This window comes from Euphorbia lathyris, chromosome 1, assembly GCF_963576675.1.
Source record: "Euphorbia lathyris chromosome 1, ddEupLath1.1, whole genome shotgun sequence".
NCBI classification, from domain to species: Eukaryota; Viridiplantae; Streptophyta; class Magnoliopsida; order Malpighiales; family Euphorbiaceae; genus Euphorbia; species Euphorbia lathyris.
In genome coordinates this window covers 31,753,646-31,778,069 of record NC_088910.1, presented here as the reverse complement: position 1 = coordinate 31,778,069, position 24,424 = coordinate 31,753,646, and the positions used below count along the sequence as shown (strand labels likewise).

At 34.4% G+C, this 24,424-nt stretch overlaps 2 protein-coding genes across 3 annotated transcripts; one reads left to right on the top strand and one right to left on the bottom strand.

The window, feature by feature from the left end:
* Positions 1-1,265: 1,265 nt before the first annotated feature.
* LOC136226979 (F-box protein At5g07610) lies at positions 1,266-2,969 on the top strand. The gene has a single exon (XM_066015694.1). The coding sequence runs from the start codon at positions 1,357-1,359 to the stop codon at positions 2,728-2,730; it is 1,374 nt and encodes a 457-aa protein (XP_065871766.1). The 5' UTR covers positions 1,266-1,356; the 3' UTR covers positions 2,731-2,969.
* Positions 2,970-9,681: 6,712 nt separating this feature from the next.
* LOC136226969 (putative kinase-like protein TMKL1) lies at positions 9,682-14,039 on the bottom strand. 2 transcript variants are annotated; one of them, XR_010687925.1, is made up of 3 exons: positions 13,027-14,039; positions 10,779-11,850; positions 9,682-10,484 (listed from the first exon to the last, which is right to left on the bottom strand). XR_010687925.1 is itself a non-coding variant. In XM_066015685.1 (2 exons), the coding sequence occupies exons 1-2, from the start codon at positions 13,517-13,519 to the stop codon at positions 11,255-11,257; spliced, it is 1,089 nt and encodes a 362-aa protein (XP_065871757.1). In that variant the 5' UTR covers positions 13,520-14,039; the 3' UTR covers positions 10,534-11,254. The 2 variants fall into 2 exon arrangements, 1 of the variants encoding a protein (XP_065871757.1); XM_066015685.1 differs by lacking the exon at positions 9,682-10,484 and having other exon boundaries at positions 10,534-11,850.
* Between the last annotated feature and the right edge of the window lie 10,385 nt (positions 14,040-24,424).

Genomic DNA, 24,424 nt, shown 5'->3' with positions numbered 1-24,424 from the left:
ATATAAAAATATATATTCTTAATATTCTTAAGTTGGTTTTTTAAAAGAATATTCTTAAGTTAAAATATTGAAAAACATCAATTTTATTTGTTTTACTTTTTTTTTAATTGAATTTAAATTTTAATATTTTTATCTAATGTTTAAATATATATTAATTTTAAATCAAATAATTATAGATTAAAAGTTTTTTTTGACAATGTTTTCAAAAAGTTACAAAAGTTTAATTTATCTCTGTTTAAGTTTATTTTTGTTTCAATAAAGTCATTTTTGTTTAAGTTGATTGCGTGCTAATCACATGTCTCAATATTATGTGGTATAATAATACAAATTTAATCATAAACTAACACAAGTAAATAAAAGTTGACAAGTAAATAAGAATTGTCAATTAAAATTTTAATCATAAATTAATTCACTAATATGTCGGTATTAATGTGACGTTGAAATGTCACTTCAGCAATTTCGGTGAAAAGATTATTACAAAACATTTAAAGTGATTTTATTGCAATAAAAATAAATTTAAGTGATTTTATTGAGATAATGTGAACTTTTGTGGTATTTTGAAGATATAGGTTAATTGACCGAAGTAATATGTTAACTCGTATAAGATTAACCAAATCAAGGGGTGGAGAGAAGAGGGGGCCTGAAGGGGACCAGCCCCACAATCACCGGAACCATCTTTATCATGGATGATTTTTGGCCCCCGACTGTTATAACTACCTCTTTTATGGATAGTTTCGGCCTCTTGTTTTTGACAAATTAAGGTTTAGAGTGGTTAATTAACTTATTAAGTTTGTATTTAATTATAAAATTCAATTAGATTAATATATGATCGAGATAATTTTTTCTAAGTTTGTCAAAACGATTCAATCTTATATTTGTAGTCTAAATCTAGCTTAATTTTGAAAAGCTTTACATTGGTACATAAAAATTAATTCTAGACCACTGAAATAATAACAAATAAATGTATTGAACAAATATGTGTAAACGAACCAATCCTGTAGTCATACAAAACCAAATTGAATTGAATGATAAAATGAGAATTATAATTTTATTTTTTTAACAATTCGTATATATCTTACATCCAATCCATTATAAAACCTGTCCCCATTTTCCTTCGTTGTTCGTTAAGCAGAAACTTGGGAAGATTTCCAGGCAAGCTACCTCTTTGTTTTTAGAAGTATTTCATTGATATCCGACCATGTCAACTTCGAATATTGAATCATTAACAATACAAAAAGGAACTAAACTAATTATATCACTACAAGTTTTGTCAATGTCTTTCACCACAATCATCTTAGGGGATATGTATAAATAAATTGCAGCAGCTCAACATTTTGAGTTCAATCACAATTCACAATGGCATTCACCCAAAGATTTAAAACAATCCTCCCTCCATCCTTATCGGCAGAGAAAATTGCCAGCCACGACGATCTCTTACTTCAAATTCTTGTCCGTCTTCCGATCAAATCCCTCCTGAAATTCAAGTCTGTATCAAAACATTGGCTCTCTCTCATCACAAACCCTCATTTCTCTCGTCGCGGTTATCTCTCCCACTGCGGCCTCTTCCTCGATACTTGGTCACGAGCAACCTATCAATTCGACTTCATCGATCTTCATTGCAACCACTCCGATCCTCCCTTGAAAACTCTCACTTGCGTTGATTATCCGCCGGAGATGAAAATCATCCAGTCCTGTAACGGATTGCTCTTATGTTGTAGCATTCCTTCATCCAAATCTGCAACGAACTACTATGTATGCAATCCAACTACCAAACAACATTCAGTAATTCCTCCTCTTACTCCAGTTGGTGAAATTTCTGGCCCTTTTTTAGCTTTTGATCCATTGAAATCACCTGACTACAAAGTTATCTGTATTCATCAATTTCAAATTGAAGAACCGAATTATCAGATCGAGATTTACTCGTCGAAATCCGGAAAGTGGAGGTTATCGGAAGCATCGTTCCGTTTGGATTTTGACATCGGAATGCACGGCGGAGTGTTCTGGAACGGCGGGATTCATTGGTACACAGATTCAGGGCCTTGTTTGTATTTTGATGTGGATGAAGAAGAAATCAAAGAGATGGCAATGCCGAGTCCAATTCCAGATGATTGGTATCGAAGGAGGGTAAGGTATTTTGGGGAATCGCGAGGACATTTACAACTAATTGAGATTTATCATCCACCGTCTACGCAATTTGATGTGTGGGAGATGGAGAATGACAGATCTGGTTGGTCAGTGAAGTACAGGGTGAATCTTGACGGAATAGTAAGTGGATTTCCTGGAATGATTAGAAGCTATATTGATCCGTCGGAGCTGAATTATTATGTGTTTGAAATATTATGTATTGTGGAAGGAGAAAGAGAAGATGATTCTTATATGGTGCTACACATACCTGCAAATATCATACGGTATGACTTGAAAACTCGGAGTTTTAAGAAACTTTGTGATTTTCCGCCAGCGGGCTTATCCGATTCTGATCATCGGCGTGAAGATGCTGCAAGCTTCTACTATTCTAATGCTCATCCGTACATTGAAAGTCTTGTCTCTTTGGCAAAACGGAGGAATGGAGGACCATCGGAAATTTCGGCGAGGATATTAACTGATAGAAGAATGGGAGAGTTTTGGATTCAACCGAAAAATTGGGGGTCAAGTCGGAGACGAAACAGAACGAAAAATCTAAGAAAAAGCAGCGAAGATGATGCTTTGGCGACGGGAGCGCAGCTAGCATAGCATTGCCCCTGTTGCATGCCCAACTCGGACTCCTTTCACTATGTAAAAATTCCTATTAAGTCCTCTATTCCCTTTGGACAAATATTCTGTTAGGTCATTCCTCTTTTAAATTGCTATAATTTTACCGATTTAGGGCCTGTTTGTTTCAGCTATTGCGGTTGCTGTAAGCTGTTTACAGTTGCAGTAAACTGTTATCTGTTTGTTATTAGTTGTTTAATTACTAGTATTTGGTAAAATTATATCGAACTGTTCCTCTTCAGATTTAAAATGTCTAATATAGACATATTTTAAATTAATCAACAAAGAAATTATAAAAGGAAAAATATGAAAAAATGCCCATAACGTTTACAACTAGGAATCATTTTACTCTTAACGTCTAAAATTGTGTAATTTTACGTATAACGTTTGCAGCTAAGAGCAATTTTACCCCTAACATTGGCAAGTTGCGTCAATTTCAGATATTATTAGAAAACATAGATATTTTATTTCTTATTCTACACCAATTGCACATATCAGTAGTTCTAACCAAGAGATTTTATTCTTAAAAAAGTTCATATTTTTTTTGTGTGTTTAATAATAAAATTGAAAATGAATATTTATAAATTTGGCGAAATTTTTGGAATTTTTTTTGTCCAACTCGTAGAAAAGATTATATTTTTTATTTTCTTAAAAAATTTCACGTCTAATTATATGTTTGTGATCTGTTACTAACAATGATAAAATGATGTACATGTGAAATGTAGACGACAATATTCATGACCAAGAAGACAGTTTGATAAATTATTTCTCAAATTGATCCAACTTGTCAATGTTAGAGATAAAATTACTCTTGACTGGCAACATTAGGGATATAATTGCACAATTTTGGATGTTAAGGGTAAAATTGCTCCTAGCTATAAATGTTAGGGGTAAAATTGCTATTGGCTGCCAACATTAGGGATATCATTGCACAATTTTAGATGTTAAGGGTAAAATTGCTCCTAGCTATAAATGTTAGGGTATTTTTGCACCTTATCCTATTATAAAATAAAAACATGTGTTACACAATTTAATAAAAATAATTTATATAAAAAATAAAAAATTTATTGAACACAATAAAACATTGTTCTTTCGGTAATTATGTTGTAGAAATATAAATAATGTTAAGGAATAAACATATTTTGTGAGAATAAGAAGAATAATTTTATCAATAACAAATACAAACAGTTGTTTATGAAAAGCTCAAAATATGAGTTTTTTCGTGAAAAACTTCAAAACGCTGCAGTTTTCAGAGAAAATGCTAAACACTGCGGTTTATAAATAAATCTAACCAAACGTTATATTTTATGCGGTTTGGAATGAAACGCTAAACGGTTATCCGAAAAGCTGAAACAAACACCATCTTAGTCCATGTATATTTTAAAACCCTTCTAAGGTTTTCTATTCCATTTCTCTATCTCTTACTAACTTGAACTTAGGGGTGAACATGGTCCGATTTGATTCAAAAACCGAACCAAACCGAATTGGACCAAAGCAAATTACCTCTATTTTTTTAGTACCAAACCAAATCAAATTGTAATTCGGTTTGGTCTAGACCGAACCAAATTATTTTGGTTCGGTCTGATTTGGTTCATGTTTGGACAAACAAAATACTAGAGACCTACAATTAATTGTACCTTCACTAACTAAACAATTATATAAAGAAAATAATAATATAATTAGTTTTTCTTTTATATATATAATTAGTTGAGAGAGAAAAAACATGTTTAATTGTTTTTTCTTTTCTATATATAATTAGTTAATTAATTTAAAACCTTAAAAATTAAGAGTAGTACATATTATATTTCGGTTTGGTTTTGTTTGGTTTTGGACCGGACCAAATCGAATCGAACCGAACCGAAAACCAAACTAACTTAAAAGTTAGGACCGAACCAAACCAAAATATAATTCGATCCGGTTTGATTCGGTTTTTTCGGTCTTTGGGTTTTCGGTTCAGTTCTGCTCATCCCTACTTGAACTTCTATCATCCTTATAAAATTCTACTTTACTCACTATTTTATTTTGGTCCATATATATTTTTAATTTTTTATCCTTGAATTAATTTCACTTTTGATCCTTGTACTTATATATTTTTATAGTTTTTCCTCAAAAAATATTTTTGACTAAATTTGACTTTATGATTTTTGTTTTGATCATTGTACTTATTTATTTATATTTTTTTTATCTCTAGATTACTTCTATGTTTGATTGTACTTATTTATTTTTACTTTTTTATCCTGAAAAATAAATTTAACCAATTTTTTCTTTTATCATATTATTCAGTTTCAATATTTATTTTTAATTATTTTAAAATAATTTTTTTTAAAATATAATATTTATGCATTTTTTTTTATTAATTTTATTTCAGTTTCCTCTATCATCTTTTAGTTTTAATGGTTAAATTAATTGATTTTAATTCTTATGTTTTATTAATAGAGACATATGTATGTATAGAAATTATTGTTAAAAACGCAACTCTAGTTTATTACCTCATTCGAACCAAACAGCCACAAAAGGAAGCAGAAGTATATCATTCCCTTTGTGAAACTAAAATAAATATATAAGAGAATTCAGAATCATTTCATTCTTTTCTTCTTGTTTCCCTTTCTTTATTCTATTATGTTTTTTTTTTTTTTTAACCAAACGCTACCTAAATATAAGTTCCAACATCACAAACATGTCATTAATTGTATAATTTAATTTGATAGATGATGTTTGATGTAAATTCCTCTTCCATTACTATCATCAAGCCTATCAGGCCTGCTAATAATGGACTAGGAACCTCTATAATCACTCATAAATTAAATGCAACGCAGATGTCCAGTAATAAATAATGATGTCCTTTCATACAAATGAATATTATGGATATTTCTACATAATCAATATTAATTTTCAATGCTATAATACATAGTTCTTAATATCATTTTAGCTACATACTTGTACTTGTTATTCAATAAGCATCGAAAGACATTGGTATAAGGCTTAATACCCTTCCAGCCCCCTCAAGTTGGCCCAATATTGTAACTGACCCATACTTACACTTTTAACAAGTAACTCTCTCAATTTGCTTATTTGGAACAAATAACGCCTCCAATTGTTCAATTGGAACAAATAACTCCCCAAGTTGCTTATTTAGAATAAATAACCCCTAAAACCAAAAAACATTCAATATAATATTACATAAGAAATAAAAGATTTCAAAATATCGGTTGCTACATCTAACTAATCTAGTGATACATTAAGTAAATGACAAAAAAAAACTCCCGAAATAACTTATTTAAGGGGTTATTTGTTCGAAATAAGCAAGTTGGAGAGGGGTTACTTATTAAAAGTGTAAATACGGGAGGTCAGTTGCAGTATTGGGCCAATTTGAAGGGACTGAGAGTGTATTAAGCCTTGGTATAATTAGGGGTGCACATGGTCGGTTAACCAGTCCATTAAGGATAATTCGGTCGGTTAACCATTTTTTCAGTTTTTTAAACATACTAACCATACACTAGTCCATTAAATTCGGTTAACCACTAATCGGTTAACCAAATATTCGATCGGTTAACCTTGTATTTCGGTTTTTAACCATTAATAAATAAACATTGAACTTTTAATTAAAAAAATGAACCTTTGGAAGATACATCATTATATATAAAAAAGAATATATGTGAACATTATATAATGTTCATTTTACCCAATTTACTACAGTATAGGTGTGTTTAGACATTTCAAACTCCTACTCCCTCGGTTAATAAATTCACAGCTAAAATGCATTTAAAATTTAGGAGTTTTTACATGGGATTTTGAAGTTTAGTGGAGATAAAAATTGAGTGAGCATACATACAGTAAATGGACAATTATAAATAATTGTAAAGTGAAGAACTGGTAATACCCAAGTGATAATTTGTGTGAGAAGTTCACTAAGAAAGAATCCCCACTTCGCCCTTATATTTTGTTTTGTGGATGGAGGTGTACAGGGGAAAAGAGAAAAGAACTAATTTAATTATTTAAATGAGAAAGGCCATGCTTAATCTTAGAGTAGAATAAAAATTTTAATTTTTAATTTTTTTTATTGATTTCGGTCGGTTAACCGAAACCGGTGGTTAGTAAAATACCGAAATCGAAACCGAAAACCGAATTTTTTAAAATTAAAAACCATACACTAGTCCATCGGTTTCGGTTAACCTTTTTTCGGTCTGATTTCGGTTTGGATATACGGTTTTTCGGTTTTGCGGTTTTTAATGTGCACCCCTAGGTATAATGATTCAAAAGTACGGTTCATCATTGTTTGGTTCGGTTCGAGAGATTAAAAAAATTTCGAAATTTAATTGAAAATCGAAGATTTCTAAATATAAGTTTTCAAAATCAAATTGTAACGATAAATTTTTGAATTGATTTGTCTTAAAAATCCAGTCCAGTCCAGTTCGAAGATGATGTAGATTGGGTTTAGGGTGATAATTTTTAATCGTAAATTATAAAAAATATTTTCAAGTTAAACTTGAAGAAGCTGTGACACCCTCAAAATTTACGAGTTAAAACTATAAGAATTGAAAATCCTCATTGTTAAGAGTGATGAACCCTAAAAACTCTTAAAAAGATAAATTTATATTGATTGATATAAAGTTGTGTCATTACAAGAAAGAGACGGATAGGTTAAGTGTAAAAAGTGACAAACTTGTAAATAAACTGACAATAGAAGTTGTAAATAAGGAGTGACAAAGTTGTAATTAGGAGAAAGCTGAAAAAAAGGAGAATAACTGTTTTATATAGTCTTTCAAAAAGTTCACACAACATGTGGGCTAATAGAGTTGAGACTTTTTAAAGTCTAAACATGTTGACTCAACCAATGCAATATGGTCTACGATGTGGCTCCGGAACCAAACCAAACTTGCTCAAGGCGGCTTGACTAATGATATTCATTTGGATTCCTCATTCGATTATCACCTCACTTTTCTTTCCAGGAACCAAGCACTGAGTTCTAAACAATTGATGTCTTGGGTCATGCTCATCCTCACTAGACATTAGCACTCTCGTCAACAAATAAACAACATGCTCATTGTCATCATCATTAGCTTCATACATATCCCCGTTTTGGCTTTACTCAACGTCCTCCAACTCATCTTTATCATAATGGAATTTATTTTTACCGTCTACATAAGTAATCTCGTTTTGGTTCCACTCAACATTCCGAAACTCATCCTCATCATGGTAAATTCCATCATCTTCATTATAATCAAATTCATTCTCATCATGATAAAATCCACCATCATCATATAACTTATTCTTAGAATCGTTCTTTCTTTTTTCAATTCCATTTCCGAACTTATCCTCATCATAGTCAAGTTCATCATCGATATCTAGCTCATTTCTCAGAATCGTTTTTCTCTTTATCAACCTCCTCATCGAACTCATCCTCATTTTCAAATCCGTTCTTCTGTTCCTCAACCCAATTTCGCTTCCCATAACCTATCGCTTCCATTTGCTCCTCCCCAGAGCTCAAGCCGGTTACTCCACTTGTCAAGTTTCTCGACCTAAGTAACATTGCTACATTCTAACATAGTTGATCCACCAACATGTCTCCCATCACTATAGTCTTCAACTTCCACACATAAAATGACTTCATCATTCTTTTCAAAGAGTTTATCAAGCCCAAAGTCACTCTCCACATCTTCAAGATTAAGGCTCTTACATTCATTAAGCATGCACATGAAGTTTTGTATCCGGTGAGAACCTTCGGCGGGTGGTTGACGGGCGTTCCGCATCTCAAACTTGAAATCGTCAAGAGATGCGAGTAACTCCTTCATATCGTCGTGTGTTTTTGGTTTTGCTCCATAACAGTCTCTCTAAGCCCTTTTAAGCTAGCTTCCACACCTTCAAAACTATTTTCAATGGATTCCATAGTTTTTTGGGGCAGTCGAGGTTGAACCATCGCTAAAAAAGAAGCCTTCGAGAAGGAAAACGATTTACCAACTAATACAGATTACTAACGAACAAGTTAATTTTAATCATAAATCAACAAAAAAAAAATTCTCAGCCTAAACTTGAAGGAGTTAATCCTAATAGGTATGAAAACCTTGCTCCAAAGGAGTTTTTGATAAATGATTCATAAAAGTTGTATACCCTTAGAGCATCTCCAACAGAGGTTGCTTCAAAAAGTGCCAAAACTTAACACATCATACTAAAATAGATTATTTTATTAATTTAATAATCCATATCATTCTTGGTAACTTTTATTTAAAAATGCTCAAATAGTAAGCAATTTTAAAAGTTGCCACAATAACCTCACAAATCATTACTTAATATATAATTTATTTAATTATAAAGGGTAATTAATTTATTAGTCCCTATATTTTGACAAAACACACTGTTTAATCCCTGTATTTTCAAAAACACACTATAAGGTCCCTAACTTTTTTCTCAGTTAACTGTTTAGTCCCTAACGTTTTTCTCGGTGAACTGTTTAGTCCCTAACGTTAGACTCTCATGAAGATTTTGTTAGTCAATTTGGATTTGCATTCTTCTTTTCTTTTCCTTTAAACTCTAATACATCTGAAATCAACTTTGAGTGTTTTTCTTCTTGATTTTCTTCTTAATCGTTCAAATTCGTAAGCATTGGGTCTTTTCTTTTTCTTGTTCTCCATACAAATAGCTTCTTCTTCTAAATTAGATTTTCTCTTCTAAAGTTTGAAGGTAAATAGTAAAGGGTAATTTAGTCATTTTCGAAGTCATAAACGATAAAAAAATCTAAGAAACAGACGGAAGGACTAAACAGTTCACTGAGAAAAAGGTTAGGGACCTTACCATGTGTTTTTGAAAATACAGGGACTAAACAGTGTGTTTTATCAAAATATATGGACTAATAAATTAATTACACAATTATAAATATTGTCAACCAATAGTAAAATGAGAGAGAAAGCCATAAAAAATGTGCACCAATAGTATTCAAGTAAATAAAATTTTTTTATATTAAAAAAAGTTTAACAACCTTCCTTGCATCCACCATTAACACTCTTTAAAAGTTACCAAACTCAATGTCACATCAGCTGACACTCTTTTGGTCAAGCCTCTATTGGAGATGTTCTTACAAACAATGAGGTTTAAATATTTCCCATAATTTAAGAGTAAAAGACTTTAATGTCCTATCTAGGGTTTCAAAACATAAATGAAATGATAGGGGTAAAATGAGATAAAGTGGCTAAATGACATAAAGATTAATAGACCTAAATGGCAAGATATTAACCAATGGCAAAACAATAAAACAAGAGAGCAACAATTCTAACAGCCCTGTTCCCTTGTTCTCCTCGCCGGCTAAGTCACCTCATGCGAGGTGTGGGTGTTGTGACACACCGTGTGGCCTAAGTTCTTTAGCCGCCAAGTTCGTTGAAGCCTTGATCAAATCTCTCCCTTCAATAGGTCACACGACATGTGAGCACAGGCACACGCCGTGTGAATTAGAAAGTTGAATTCCACTGGTGACACACCGTGTGGATTAATTTCTCAATCATCCTCATACAGCTTTTGTCTCACACGCTATGTGAGACACTATTCCTGCTGGACCTCGAGTTATCATGTAAGATGCCCTTGATGGGGTTGGAATTCTTAAGGGGCAAAGCCAGGCAGCTCATTGTCCTACATTAATGGTCCTATCCTATCCAAACGCAGCTCATAACTTGACACACGTTGCCAATTAAATTATGTCCAGTTCAGTGGTCCAAGAGTCGGTCACACCCATGCCCATGACATGAAAGCTGTGAAAAAATAAACAAAGTGCCAATAATTATAAAGCAAACCAAAGCAGACCTCACATAACTTTATGCTCTTTCTTCCACTTGGGACCAAACCTCAGCCCATTGCATTGCCACCTCAACTCTTACAAAATTATAAACACCACCCTAATTAATTACATAAACACTGCAATAATTCATCATTCATTTTTTCCTTTTTCATCCTAATTGTGGTTCAATAATATACATCTTTTACAATTTCAAGATTGCCCAAATAAAAGGAACATACCCTTGGATTCTTTAGAATTCCACACTTACCTTTTCGTACAGTCAGCATTGAGACCAAAAACCAGAACAAAATGGCTGAAATATCATGTCTCTCTGAATGGGTCACTTGGCTGAAATATGACACTTCTGTCGTTGATAAATGGCTGTGTGTCTAATACAACAGAGAATAGAACATGGAGCGGGCCCATATACGATCTTCACTTTTTTGGTCTTGATACGTTTTGGCAATAAACAACTCCCAAAAACTCCGACAAATCTCCCAATTTTTGTTGTATTGTTGAACCTCATAGCCTTGGCTTTAGAGCTGCATGCCAACATATATGGAATCTTCTTCACAAATGTTTACATCACCGTTTCCACAATTGTATGCTCTACCCCCACATGCACCCATTCTTGTCATTGTCATCATTGTTGACATATGCCTCCCCGAAAGGACCTACCCGGCTCAAATCTAGATTAGCCTGTGTCGTCTGGCTAAGATACCGGATGGTTAGACCAAAAAGATGTTATCTTTTTCCAATTTCTTCAAGCTTCCATACTACTTGTTTAATGTTCGGTCTAAGAGAAGGCGAAGGCGAACAACAAGCCATTGCGAGCTGAAAGAATTTAAGTATGCATTCCTCGTCTACTAGCGATTCATCGTTGTTCCTACTACTAAGAAGTATGTCCGGATGGTATAAATCAGAGATTCTTCTATCAAGGACAGCATTTCTCATGAAGGTTGGGAGGTGAAAATCCTCATCAAGAGTCGGGTTCTCGTTGATTGATTCCTTCCCCGAAAGGAGTTCGAGAAAGATTATTCCAAGGCTGTATATATCTGTCTGCTCATTGGCTTCTTTCATTTTGATAAGTTCAGGAGCTTTGTATCCCTCAGCAGCAGAAGCTTCAAGCATTTCTTGAGCAGCAGTGGGGTTCAAGAGGAGATGTAGGATGGAGTCTGATATGTATGGTTGGTAACTACGATCTAACAGTATGTTTTTGGACTTGAGATTCCCATGAGCTACAGGCTTCTGTAATCCTGAATGAAGATGATCTAACCCTTTTGCTATGCCAATAGATATCTTATATATGATGGTCCATTTGTGAGACTCAGCATTTCCTTCTGAAACATAAAAGAACAAGATTTGATATTCGAGATTGAAAATTTTCAAGTATAGGAATCTATTGCGTTTGACACTATAAACTTATACTTGGACCTATCATACACCTAAACTTGTCAATTTTGGACCATCGGCACTCTTATTTGTTGACATAACATGGAATGTGTTTAGATAAAAATTCGACTCGACGGTGTCATGTGAATTTTGAAGTCTCCCATCTAAGCATATAAGGGTGACGGATGTCTAAAATTGACAAGTTTAAGTACATCCAAATATAAGTTCAAGAAACTAAAAAGGGAAAATGACAAGTTTAGTTGTGTAACAGCTACTAGTTTGGTGTAAAAATTGAAGTACTGATCATAATTGAAGGCAAAGGGTAAAGCTATCATGAAAGACTGGCAAGGTCAACAAGTCGTTATCCTTCTTTTTCCAAGGAGAAATGGAAGGTAAAACTGACAGAAGCTATGTGCCGACATAATTTAATTAAGGGTGAAAAAAACAAAAATATGGTTGACTAATTGCCCCATAAGAGATCTAAATAATGCAAGCAAGACAATATTTTGAGTCTGAATCCTGGCAAAAAATCCATATGAAATTAAATGCTCCAACCACCACAAAGGATCAAATGAAATTAATGAACATCATAGAAATTAGAAGGCCAAGCCAGAAAAAGAAAGAAAGATGACTTCATATTTTTATATTTCATTTGCTGTTCAAGATCTATGCTGCTTTGCTTCCAAGAGGAAACAAAAAAAAAAAAACATGAACAACTCATTTCATTGAATATCATCCTTTAATACCAGTATGATAATGCTCGCTAAAATGTGAAACATTGGAGAAAAGATTGAAAAATGAAACTAAATATGTTTCAGGATCAACTTAAAATACAGTTACCACATGTATATGAGCACAAAGGATAAAAAATGTGATTGAAATTTCAGTTATTCCTTCCATTTCCATTCCAGGAGTTTGTTAAAATTGCTTCAATATTTGTGGAAGAAAACAAAAAAAAAATCGAATCCAGAAAAACAGAGGAATAACAGGAAAGTCAGATGTCTAACAGCAACAGAGGCCAACAGTTAAAGACAAAAAAATATTTATATATATAGAAAGATTTTCCCAGATATTCTCAGCAGCCAAACAGAAAATATAAAACAAGGAAAAACTAACTCACTTACCTCTGATGAATTCAGCGAGATTACCACGTCTGAAGAAGGGATAAACAAGAAGTTTTTCACCTCTCGGCCCTGCATAAAACCCTAAAAGAGGCACCAAATTAGGGTGTCTAATACAGCCCAACAACTGCACAATCTCGACGAACTCTTTATCCCTAGCAGTACAAATTGGCCTCAAAAACCTAAGCAGCCTGATACAATTACTCGTCTGCAGAAAAGCCTTATACAAGGTACCATAGTTTGATTTTCCGATCACCTCTCCAGGAGCATCGAGAATGTCAGTGATTGAGAGTTCTTCTCCGCCTTGAAATTTAACCAAATCCTGAGTTTCTCCTTCATCTACATTGATTTTCTCAGGGGTTTCTGTATCATCACAATTACGGCGATTTTTCGCCCTTCTTCTCATGTAGAAAACGAGGAGGAGTATCAAACTGAGAAACACAGTACCTGAAGTAACTCCAAGAATTAGTTTGAGCATATGGTTTTTGGTCATCATAATGATGGTTTTGCGGAGGTTAAGAAGAAAGAAGTAAGATCTGGGTACAGTAGAGAGAGACAAAATAGAAAATGTGGTGATTAGTGAAAGTTAATTAGTTTATGATTTATTGTATGGAGAAGTGTGAGGGAGAGGACAAGAAGATGAAGTTGGAATTGAACTTTGTGGGGGATGTGGAACCCGAGATTCATTATTTGAAAACTTGAAATTTGGGTGAGACAGAGTGAGAAAGGGAAATGTTAGAGAAGGAAAGATGAACGGAGAAGAAGACCGTTGATTGATCTGATTGAATTTGACGGTGGTGTTTTGCAGTTTGCCGGAGGCGGGAGGGAAGCGAAGGCAACAGCTGAATTATGCACAAATGAAGACAAATCTAAGCATGTGAATCCTCCTCATATTAATATGAATTCAAATTCCCTCTACCTCCATTTTCATTTTCGAATATTATTTTCTTCTACCTATTTTTCAAATTACTCAGGATACATCAAATTTCCTTTTTCTCACGCCATCATTTTTTATTTTTCGCACTTTATTTTCTTTTGGACAAGATATAAATTTGCGACATTATATAAGAACGTACATAAATTAACCTTAAAAAAATGTTTTAATACATCCTTTCCCCTAAATTTTTAAAAATATTCTATTGACCCTTCGTGGCGAAGTGTTCACTTTAAGTAAGTTTAAAGAACTAATAAATCACTTTAAGAAAGTTTAGAAAACTAATATATACATTTTAAAGGATCAGTTAGTCATTTTAAATAAGTATATAGAGGCCCTGTTTGGAAATTAGCTGTTAGCTGTTAGCTGATTTGACTAGCTGATTTGATTAGCTATTTGTGTAAATCTGTTTGGTAAAAATTGGCTGATTAATAATAGCGGTTTGTGAAAAAAGACGAATAAGGACATTAATTTTGGCGCAGGAGAAGAGTGAGTCTATCTATTAGGGTTAAAGAAGTCCATTAATTTTAATATTGCAAAACGCTAATTGAAAAAGCTCTTTTTAAGAGCTTTTTCTAAATTAGCGTTTTCATCCCAAAACTCTCTCCCAAACTTCTCTCCACCAAACACTCCAATTAGCGGTTTTAGTGGTCAAACCTCTAAAGTTGGTCAAAACCGCTCTTTTTATCCCAAAACGCTCTTTACCAAACAGAGCCACAATCAATAGAACATTTTTAAAGTTCACAGTCAGTTGGCATGTAGACCTAAAAAATTGTGAAGTAAGTTTGACTTAAACATATTGTTAAAGTGAGCATTTTACTACTTGAAATGCTAATACACGACTCGTTACTTATAAGAAACAATCTGACATAATATCATATAAATTTTATCCGCTTTAACTATATTCAATACTTTAGATCTCACAGGTTTTAAAATGTATATGCATTTATAAGAAATATATCTTACTAATAAGTTTCGATCGCTCTTTCAATTTCCAACGTGAGTTTCAATTTATTCCAACTCTCATTATCCTTTTTTAGAATCGCTTCTTACTCGGGCTTTCTACCTTAATGTCTCCTGCTTTCTACCTTAACGTCAACCATTCTAGACTGGATTATTAGAACATAAGTTGTGTTTAATTTTTTATAAGTCAAAACAACTCTTTTGGCCCAGGCTATGGGGGAAAAGATGCACAATCTCACAATCATAATTTATAAAAGTGCAAGCAAAAACCCGCATATGAAGATGGAGTGAGGAGTAGACATGTACAGAACCACTCTTACAAAGGGTGGTACTCAACAGCTGGAGGTACACCAACACCTGTATGTCTCCTACTGATAACGATCCAGACCGAAGTTCGTGATGTCGGGGTAGAAGGTCTAAACAAGAACATCATTAAGGGATGATGAGGCCGAAATAAAATGAATCCCACATATAAAATAGTAGGAGGGTAATTGACGCTAATTAATAAAGTTGAAATCCAATACATGTAAACGCGTTTCAATGTCGTAAAGTCCAAAGTGTTGGATTTGGGCCAAAATAGATAATATTTACACAGTATTAACTAAAGCGGACAATACATTTGTATGTGAAGGACCCAAAAGATGGGTTACCAATAACAACAATCAAATACGCGGAATACCAATAACAACACCACAAGGATCAATCTAACAAACAATCAACCAAAGCACAACCCAAGTCCAAACAAAAATAGCAACTATAACCATAAGAATGGAAATCCAAAACTACAATCAACAACACAAGATTTATACGTGGAAAACCTCTTCGGTGTGAAGAGTAAAAACCACGGGACGTTTGAGGAGTCCACCCTACTTCTCTTATTATGATAAAATTGAGGGCAAAACAAACCCAATAAAGTCTTACAAAAGGTTTATAACCCACCAACAATCATGAAACAATAAGAGATTTGAAGAAGTAGACAAATACCAAGAAAGAGAAGAAATCAGTCTACAATCTGCCCCAACTCCGAACAGACCTTCCCGACCTCCGAACGGCAATCCCAATGGTGAGAACAAGGAACAATATGTCTAGAAGCTCCTGTCCAAAAATCGTGACGATCCGACGGTTCAATCTTCGGAAATCGACAAAAACGTGAGCTGACCTAAAGAGAGAAAGGCCAAATCCGAAAATCTCTTTTGTGTGTGTCTTTTCTTCTTCCTTCACTTGTCTCAATAAATGATAATTAATTCACTTAAATACATATTAACCTAGCTTCTCAAAGAAGCCAAAATTATTATTAAATGGACCTTAAATATGGGCGGGACCCATAACAATCTCCCCCTCCAGCCCATCACGGAGAGAAGAAAAACTCAAATTCTTCAACGTTTGAATCTCATCCCGGAAAGCTTATTACAAAGCTCAAGCTTGCTTCCAGGAACCACCTTGGTTAACATGTCTGCTGCATTTTTATCTGTGTGGACTTTCTTTAACAGCAATTCTTTCTCTTCAATCACATTCCGCAACCAATGATATCTGATATCAATGTGCTTGGTACGAGCATGATACATGACATTCTTGCTCAAGTCCATAGCACTCTGACTGTCACAGAATGTCACATACTCACATTGCTTCAAACCCAACTCTTGAAGAAACCTCTTCAACCAAATCATCTCTTTACACGCTTCCACAGCTGCTATATACTCTGCCTCAGTAGTGGACAATGCTACACACTTTTGTAGCTTGGATTGCCATGAAATGGCTCCCCCTGAAAATGTAAACACATAACCTGAGGTAGACTTTCTATTATCAAGATCACCAGCCATGTCTGCATCTGTATATCCCTCAAGAATCGGTTTGCCACCTCCATAACACAAACTCAATTTGGAAGTACCACGCAAATATCTGAAAATCCACTTAACAGCTTCCCAATGAACCTTACCCGGATTAGATAAGTATCTACTCACCAAACCAACAGCCTGTGCAATATATGGTCTAGTACAAACCATAGCATACATCAAAGAACCAACATCAGATGAATATGGAACAGAAGACATACTTTCTTTTTCTTCATCTGACTTAGGACAAGCTTTATTACTCAACTTGAAGTGAGCTGCTAAAGGTTGACTAACAGGCTTGGCATTCTTCATATTGAACCTTTCAAGCACACGTTCAATATACTTTTCTTGTGATAGCCACAACTTTCCAGCTTTTCTATCATGAACTATCTCCATGCCTAAGATCTGCTTAGCTGGACCCAAGTCTTTCATGTCAAATGACTTGGACAAATCCTTCTTCAAGTTGGAAATCATCCCTGCATCTTGTCCAACTATCAACATATCATCCACATATAAAAGAAGGATAATAAATTTACCTCCAGGGAAATTTCTAAAATACACACAAGGATCTGCTGAAGTTCTATTATAACCATTTTTTGTCATAAAAGAATCAAACTTCCGATACCATTGCCTTGGTGCCTGTTTGAGCCCATAAAGACTCTTCTTCAACTTGCAAACAAGCTTTTCTTTTCCCTTCTCTTTAAACCCTTCAGGTTGCTCCATATATATCTCCTCATGCAAATCACCATGTAAGAAAGCAGTTTTCACATCAAGCTGCTCCAACTCCAAATCAAGACTTGCAGTTAAACCCAAAATGGTTCTTATAGATGTCATCTTGACAACAGGAGAGAAGATCTCATCAAAATCAATGCCCTTCTTCTGATTGCAACCCTTTACCACCAATCTGGCTTTGCGCTTCACTATCTTGTCACCATCTTTCTTGTTCTTGAAAACCCATCTGTTTTTCAAGACCTTCTTGCCTTTAGGAGGCTTCACAAGCACATATGTCTCATTCTTTTTCAAGGAATCCATCTCTTCCTTCATAGCATCAAGCCAAAGATTTTTGTCTTTACTAGACAACACTTCTTCAAAGTTCTCTGGCTCCCCCTCATCAGTGACAAGAACAAACTCTAAGCTTGGATATTTTGTAGAAGGTTTTCTTTCTCTAGTTGACCTTCGAACCGGTGCTTCTTCCACCAAAGGAGCTGGCTGCTCCCCCTGCTCATGAACATCCTCTATATCATTCTGATCATCATGTGGAACATCATCAAATTCTGGTACACCATCACCATCATTATCAAATTCTGGTGCATCACCATCTTCATTTGGTTGTACCTCCTCAACACCATCAAGTGTTGCTTCAACATTCTCATTTGTTGGCTGCTCAACAGGAATAGGAATAGAAACAGAAGAAGTATCAGTAATATCAAAAGACAAATCTGGAGTAGAAGTGTACCTTGTACTCAGAAGTTCTGAGCCCATCTCGTGCTCAAAGAATACTACATCTCTGCTTCTCACCACTTTCTTCTTCTCTGGATTATAGAGTCTAAAACCATACTCCTCATCACCATAGCCAACGAATACACAAGGATTAGTCTTGGAATCAAGCTTTGATCTCTGTTCTTTCGGCACATGCATGTATGCCTTGCATCCAAAGACTCTCAAATGTGAATAAGTAGGATCTCTACCCTTCCATACTCTCTCGGGTATCTCAAGGCCAAGAGGAATTGATGGTGAACGATTGATCAAGTACACTGAAGTATTAACAGCTTCAGCCCAAAATGTCTTTGGAAGATTAGACATTCTAAGCATACATCTCACTTTCTCCACAATTGTTCTGTTCATTCTCTCTTCTACACCATTATGTTGAGGGGTGCCGGGCACAGTTTTTACATGTCTAATTCCATGGTGTGAGCAATAATTCTCAAATTCTTTAGAAGTGTACTCACCACCATTGTCAGGTCGAAGACACTTCAATTTTCTTTCTGTCTCCCTTTCTACCATGACGTGAAACTTCTTGAAAGTTTCAAACACTTCACTCTTTGTCTTCAACATGTAAACCCAAGTTCTCCGAGTAGCATCATCAATAAAAGTGACAAAATATTTACTGCCACCAAGAGACTCCACCTCTAAAGGACCACAGACATCGGAGTGTATCAACTCCAACTTTCCTTCCTTCTTTGTAGACTTCTTAGAAAAGGAAGCTCTATGTTGCTTTCCTGCTAAGCAATAATCACAAGGGTCAAAAGAAACAGATTTATCAACAGGAATAAGAGATTTACCTGCCAAAAGTTTTAACCCTTTATCTGTCATGTGTCCCAATCTTCTATGCCACAAATTAGGAGAGTTCTTTTCTTCAACTGCATTTAGCTCACCAGAACATACATTCAAGTATGTTTTATACAAAGAACAACACAAATCACCTCGAGCAACTGTCAATGAACCCTTGGACAATCTCCATTTGCCATCTCCAAAGGTATGTCTGAATCCTTCTAGATCAAGAACATTTGCAGACAACAAGTTAAGGCGTATATCGGGAATATGGCGCACATTCTTCAATATAAGCATGCACCCAACACTTGTCTTCACCCGAATATCACCCATGCCAACAATGCTTGCCGAACTCTGATTTCCCATCTTGACACTACCAAAATCTCCTGCTTTGTAGTTCAAGAAGTATTCCCTTCTAGGAACACAATGATAGGAAGCTCCTGTATCAACAAGCCACTCTGTGCCTGAACCATCAACATGATGACACTCACTAGTTGCACAAATCAAAGAAACACCATCATCACTTTTAGAAGTGACAGCTGCAGTATTTTTATCATCTCCCTCCTTCTGAGAATCTTGCTTCTTGCCTTGTTCTCTTTTCCAACGGTAGCAATATTTCTTTATGTGACCCGGTTTGTTGCAGTGATGACATACCATAGGCTCTTTCCCATCTCTGGACTTAGACCTACCTCTTGAGTTACCATGCCTCTTTGGACCTCTACTCTTGCCTCTACCTCTGTTCTCAACAACAAGAGCTTGTGAATTATCAACTCCCATCTCCTTTCTTCTTATCTCTTCATTAAACATACTCTCTTTAATCACATCCAAAGAAAGTACACCATCAGGAGCAGAGTTACTAATAGTCACAACAAGAGTTTCCCAACTATCTGGCAATGAACTCAATAGAAATAAAGCCTGCAACTCATCATCAAGAATAATCTTCATAGTGGTAAGTTTGTTGATTATATCTTGAAAATCACTAAGATGCTCAGAAACTGACTTCCCACTTTTCAACTTCAAATTAACAAGCCTCTTAATCAAAGAAGTCTTATTATGAGCAGTCTTTCTTTCATAAAGACCTTCTAATTTCTTCCACAGATCATATGGGTCAGACTCTTGAGAAACATGGTTGAAAATGCTAATATCAACCCATTGTCTGATAGTCCCCAAAGTCTTTCTTTTCAACTTTTCCCATTCTCTATCTTCCAATGTTTCTGGTTTGACTGGTTTGGACAAACTACCATCCTCTTTGGTTTCTGCATCAATTGGTCATACAAATCTTTGCAAAATAACAAATCTTCCATCATAGGTCTCCATATAGAATAATTGGTTGATGTCAATTTAACCATGGAACTATTACTGCTATTAGACTCCATAGCTAACTTCAAAAATTAACCTTCCCTTGATACCAATTGAAGGACCCAAAAGATGGGTTACCAATAACAACAATCAAATACGCGGAATACCAATAACAACACCACAAGGATCAATCTAACAAACAATCAACCAAAGCACAACCCAAGTCCAAACAAAAATAGCAACTATAACCATAAGAATGGAAATCCAAAACCACAATCAACAACACAAGATTTATACGTGGAAAACCTCTTCGGTGTGAAGAGTAAAAACCACGGGACGTTTGAGGAGTCCACCCTACTTCTCTTATTATGATAAAATTGAGGGCAAAACAAACCCAATAAAGTCTTACAAAAGGTTTATAACCCACCAACAATCATGAAACAATAAGAGATTTGAAGAAGTAGACAAATACCAAGAAAGAGAAGAAATCAGTCTACAATCTGCCCCAACTCCGAACAGACCTTCCCGACCTCCGAACGGCAATCCCAACGGTGAGAACAAGGAACAATATGTCTAGAAGCTCCTGTCCAAAAATCGTGACGATCCGACGGTTCAATCTTCAGGAATCGACAAAAACGTAAGCTGACCTAAAGAGAGAAAGGCCAAATCCGAAAATCTCTTTTGTGTGTGTCTTTTCTTCTTCCTTCACTTGTCTCAATAAATGATAATTAATTCACTTAAATACATATTAACCTAGCTTCTCAAAGAAGCCAAAATTAATATTAAATGGACCTTAAATATGGGCGGGACCCATAACAGTATGTTAATCCAGATAATAGTATCATTTTATGATATTTTATGGGTTTATTATGTGATTCAAACTTACTCCATGTATATTGCTTCAAATTAGAAATGTTAAAGATAAAAGTTTAATATTTTTTTTATGTTAGAAGTATATTTACGCTTTTGGTGTAAAAATGTGTAAACTGTAAAAATGTTCTAACTATTTAAACAAAACATGGGAAATTCTCCATTATTCATATTTTGATAAACAAGTATACATTTTTTGACAAAATGAATTTTTATTTAATTAATATGAATGATCCTTGTTCACCAATAATAATTTTTTTGTTTATATGATTATTGCATATGGAGTGGCTGTTAAATGAAACTTTGCTCCTCTTTGTTCTTTTCTTTCCTAATTTGTTGACATATGAGCTCAGGAATATTCACATGGACCTTAATGACCAAGTGAATTTGGTCATTCACCGTCAGATCTAGGCTTATTAAATCTAAGTCGCAGGATGCTTTTAATCTCCACTTTAGGATTCTAATAAGCCTAGATCGAATGATGAATGACTAAATACTACATGGTCATTAAGGTTCATGTGATCAAAACCGGATATGAGCTATGAATTTTTTTTATATTATTCTTTTGATCAATGCTAATTATTCTTGCTTAATATAATGGGTAAATTCCAAAAAAAACCTCTGTGGTTTGATGTTGTTCCAAAAAAACCCTTGTGGTTTGTTATTACAAAAAAAAGGACTGTGGTTTGCGCCGTTACCCGAAAAACGGAAATGGGCTTAACACCGTTAATTTGCTGACGTGGCACAAGGGTAAAACGGGAAAATCAATTTTTTTTTATTTTTTTTATTTTTTTCTCTCTTCTCTCACCTCCCTCTTCTTCTTCCTTCTCCTTCTTCCTTCTCTCCTCCTCCTTCTTCTTCTTCCTTCTTCTTCTTCTTTTTTCTTCTTCTTCCTCTCTCTCTCTTCTTCTTTTTTTTCTTCATCTTTTTTTTTAATTTCCAGAATTCTGGAATGGAAAGTTCGAAGAGTCTCTTGGGTTTCATCTGTTGGTTTTTTCCGGGGAATGCTGAGAACAAATGCAGCCTGGTCTGATGTTGCTGCTGTTGAAGTAATGCGATAACCAATATCCCACCTCCTATGAATTCCTTCACTGGGATATAGAAAATCCAGTTCCACAACCTAAAATTTGGGACAAGAAGGAAAAAAAGATGACATAAATTCTCTTGAAGAAAAGCAAATAAATGTGGAGGTTTAAAAAGTCAATTAGACCTGGTCAGAAAAACCAGCACCACGAGACATAACAATTGCCCATCTAGATCCTGCAGTAGCCATGGAAGTAACATAAAAGCCCTCTCTCCATTTCTTATTGATCCACTTGAAAGGGAATGAAACACTGACTTTATATGACTGCTGTAAATATTGGGTCCCTGAAATTAAAGTGAGTCAATAACTGCAACAAGTAGAAGCTAAAACCAAAGAATTGCTAAGAATATCTAAGACTAACCCTTTGACATCACAACCAATGAGCTTCCATTATTAGCTCCTGCAATTGCACTGATGTAGTAATTCTTCTCCCACTGGTCCATTATCCATTCCTTCAAAAACACCGAAAATACATACAAGACTACTCATTGACTAACAAATATAGAATCATGTTTTGACAATGACATAATTTGCTTTGCTTTGCAGATTAAAGTAGTCCAATTAGAAAAATGCAGAGCCACAAACAACAGTTATCAGACCTGGACCAAATTACCCAGGGAATAGAACCCACAATAGTGTCTGATCCAGTTGGTAAAAATAACTCTTCTTATTGCAAAGCCTTTTAGTCCTAATCACCTGGCCGATTTATGGATGATCTTGTCCACCCTTGGGTCTATGGCGCCCTTATTTGCTGATTCGGTACACTTCAAATTTGATCAAGAATGCAAAGTGGATTTTATTTGAAATTTGCCAAATCAGCAAATAAGGATCTCAGAAGCCTAAAACTGATAAGTTCAGGGTAGATTTCTTCGAGTGGTGGATTTTTTTTTAAAAAAAGAATAGAAAAAAAGAAGAAGAAGAAGGAGGAAGAAGAAGAAGGGAGAAGGAAGAAGAAGAAGGAGGAGAGAAGGAAGAAGGAAGAAGGAGGAGGAGAGAAGGAAGAAGAAGAAGAAGGGAGAAGGAAGAAGAAGAAGGAGGAGAGAGAAGAGGGAAAAAATAAAAAAAATAAAAAAAAAAAATTCGAATTTCCTGTTTTACCCCTGTGCCACGTCAGCAAATTAACGGTGTTAAGCCCATTTCCGTTTTTCGGGTAACGGCGCAAATCACAGTTCTTTTTTTTTGTAATAACAAACCACAAGGGTTTTTTTGGAACAACATCAAACCACATGGGTTTTTTTTTGGAATTTACCCTAATATAATCTAATTGGGTTGCTTTATCTTAAAAGCAATTCTAAAAGGAAAAAAAAAAATCTAAGCTCACTTGGCATAATTTTTTTTTTATCGACTTATTACATCATTCCTTTTAACTTGTTCAAAAAAACAAGATTGACTCCCAAATTTTTAAAATGGTCCAGTAATCCATTAACTTACTTAAACTGTCTGATAGTCTATAACTTATTAAAATATAGTCAATTAATCATTTGGTGGTAAAGAAATAAAATGCACGTGGAATGTATGTTGTTACACACACCTTGATTAAAGCTGGAGTATGAATTTCTAATATAAAAAAAAAATGTTTTAGAACTGGGCAAATAAAAACTTCATTTTTAATATGTTTTAGTTTATAATAAATTATGTAATAATATTTTAAAACGTATATAATATATTTTACACATGTAATTTATTTATTTTTTCAACTAAATAATTTATTGACCATATTAAGTTATTGATGCTATCAAACTATTTTAACTTGAGTTATTGGAACACTCTTATAGTTCTAGGGTATAGATTTTTTTTTTATATATAAATTGAAGGGAAGGGACAAATGATATGTGAAGCCAAAATTATTCCTAGGATGACTTGTATATCATGGGATCCACTAATGAAGAGGTGTACGTATAAAAATCATTTTATATTTGGAAAAAAGTTATAAAAAAAAGCACAGTAATATGATATAATGATTAAAAGTTGAATTAAAAAGTAATAATAATTATTTATAACATTGCTACCATTCTACTTGATGATAAATTTCTTATATTGAAATGACCCAAAAAATAAAAATAAAAATAAAGAACATGATTGACTAATGTTGACCATGAGATCAGAGTAAAAAGAGAATCGGATGGTTGGCATTATTTTCGACAAAAA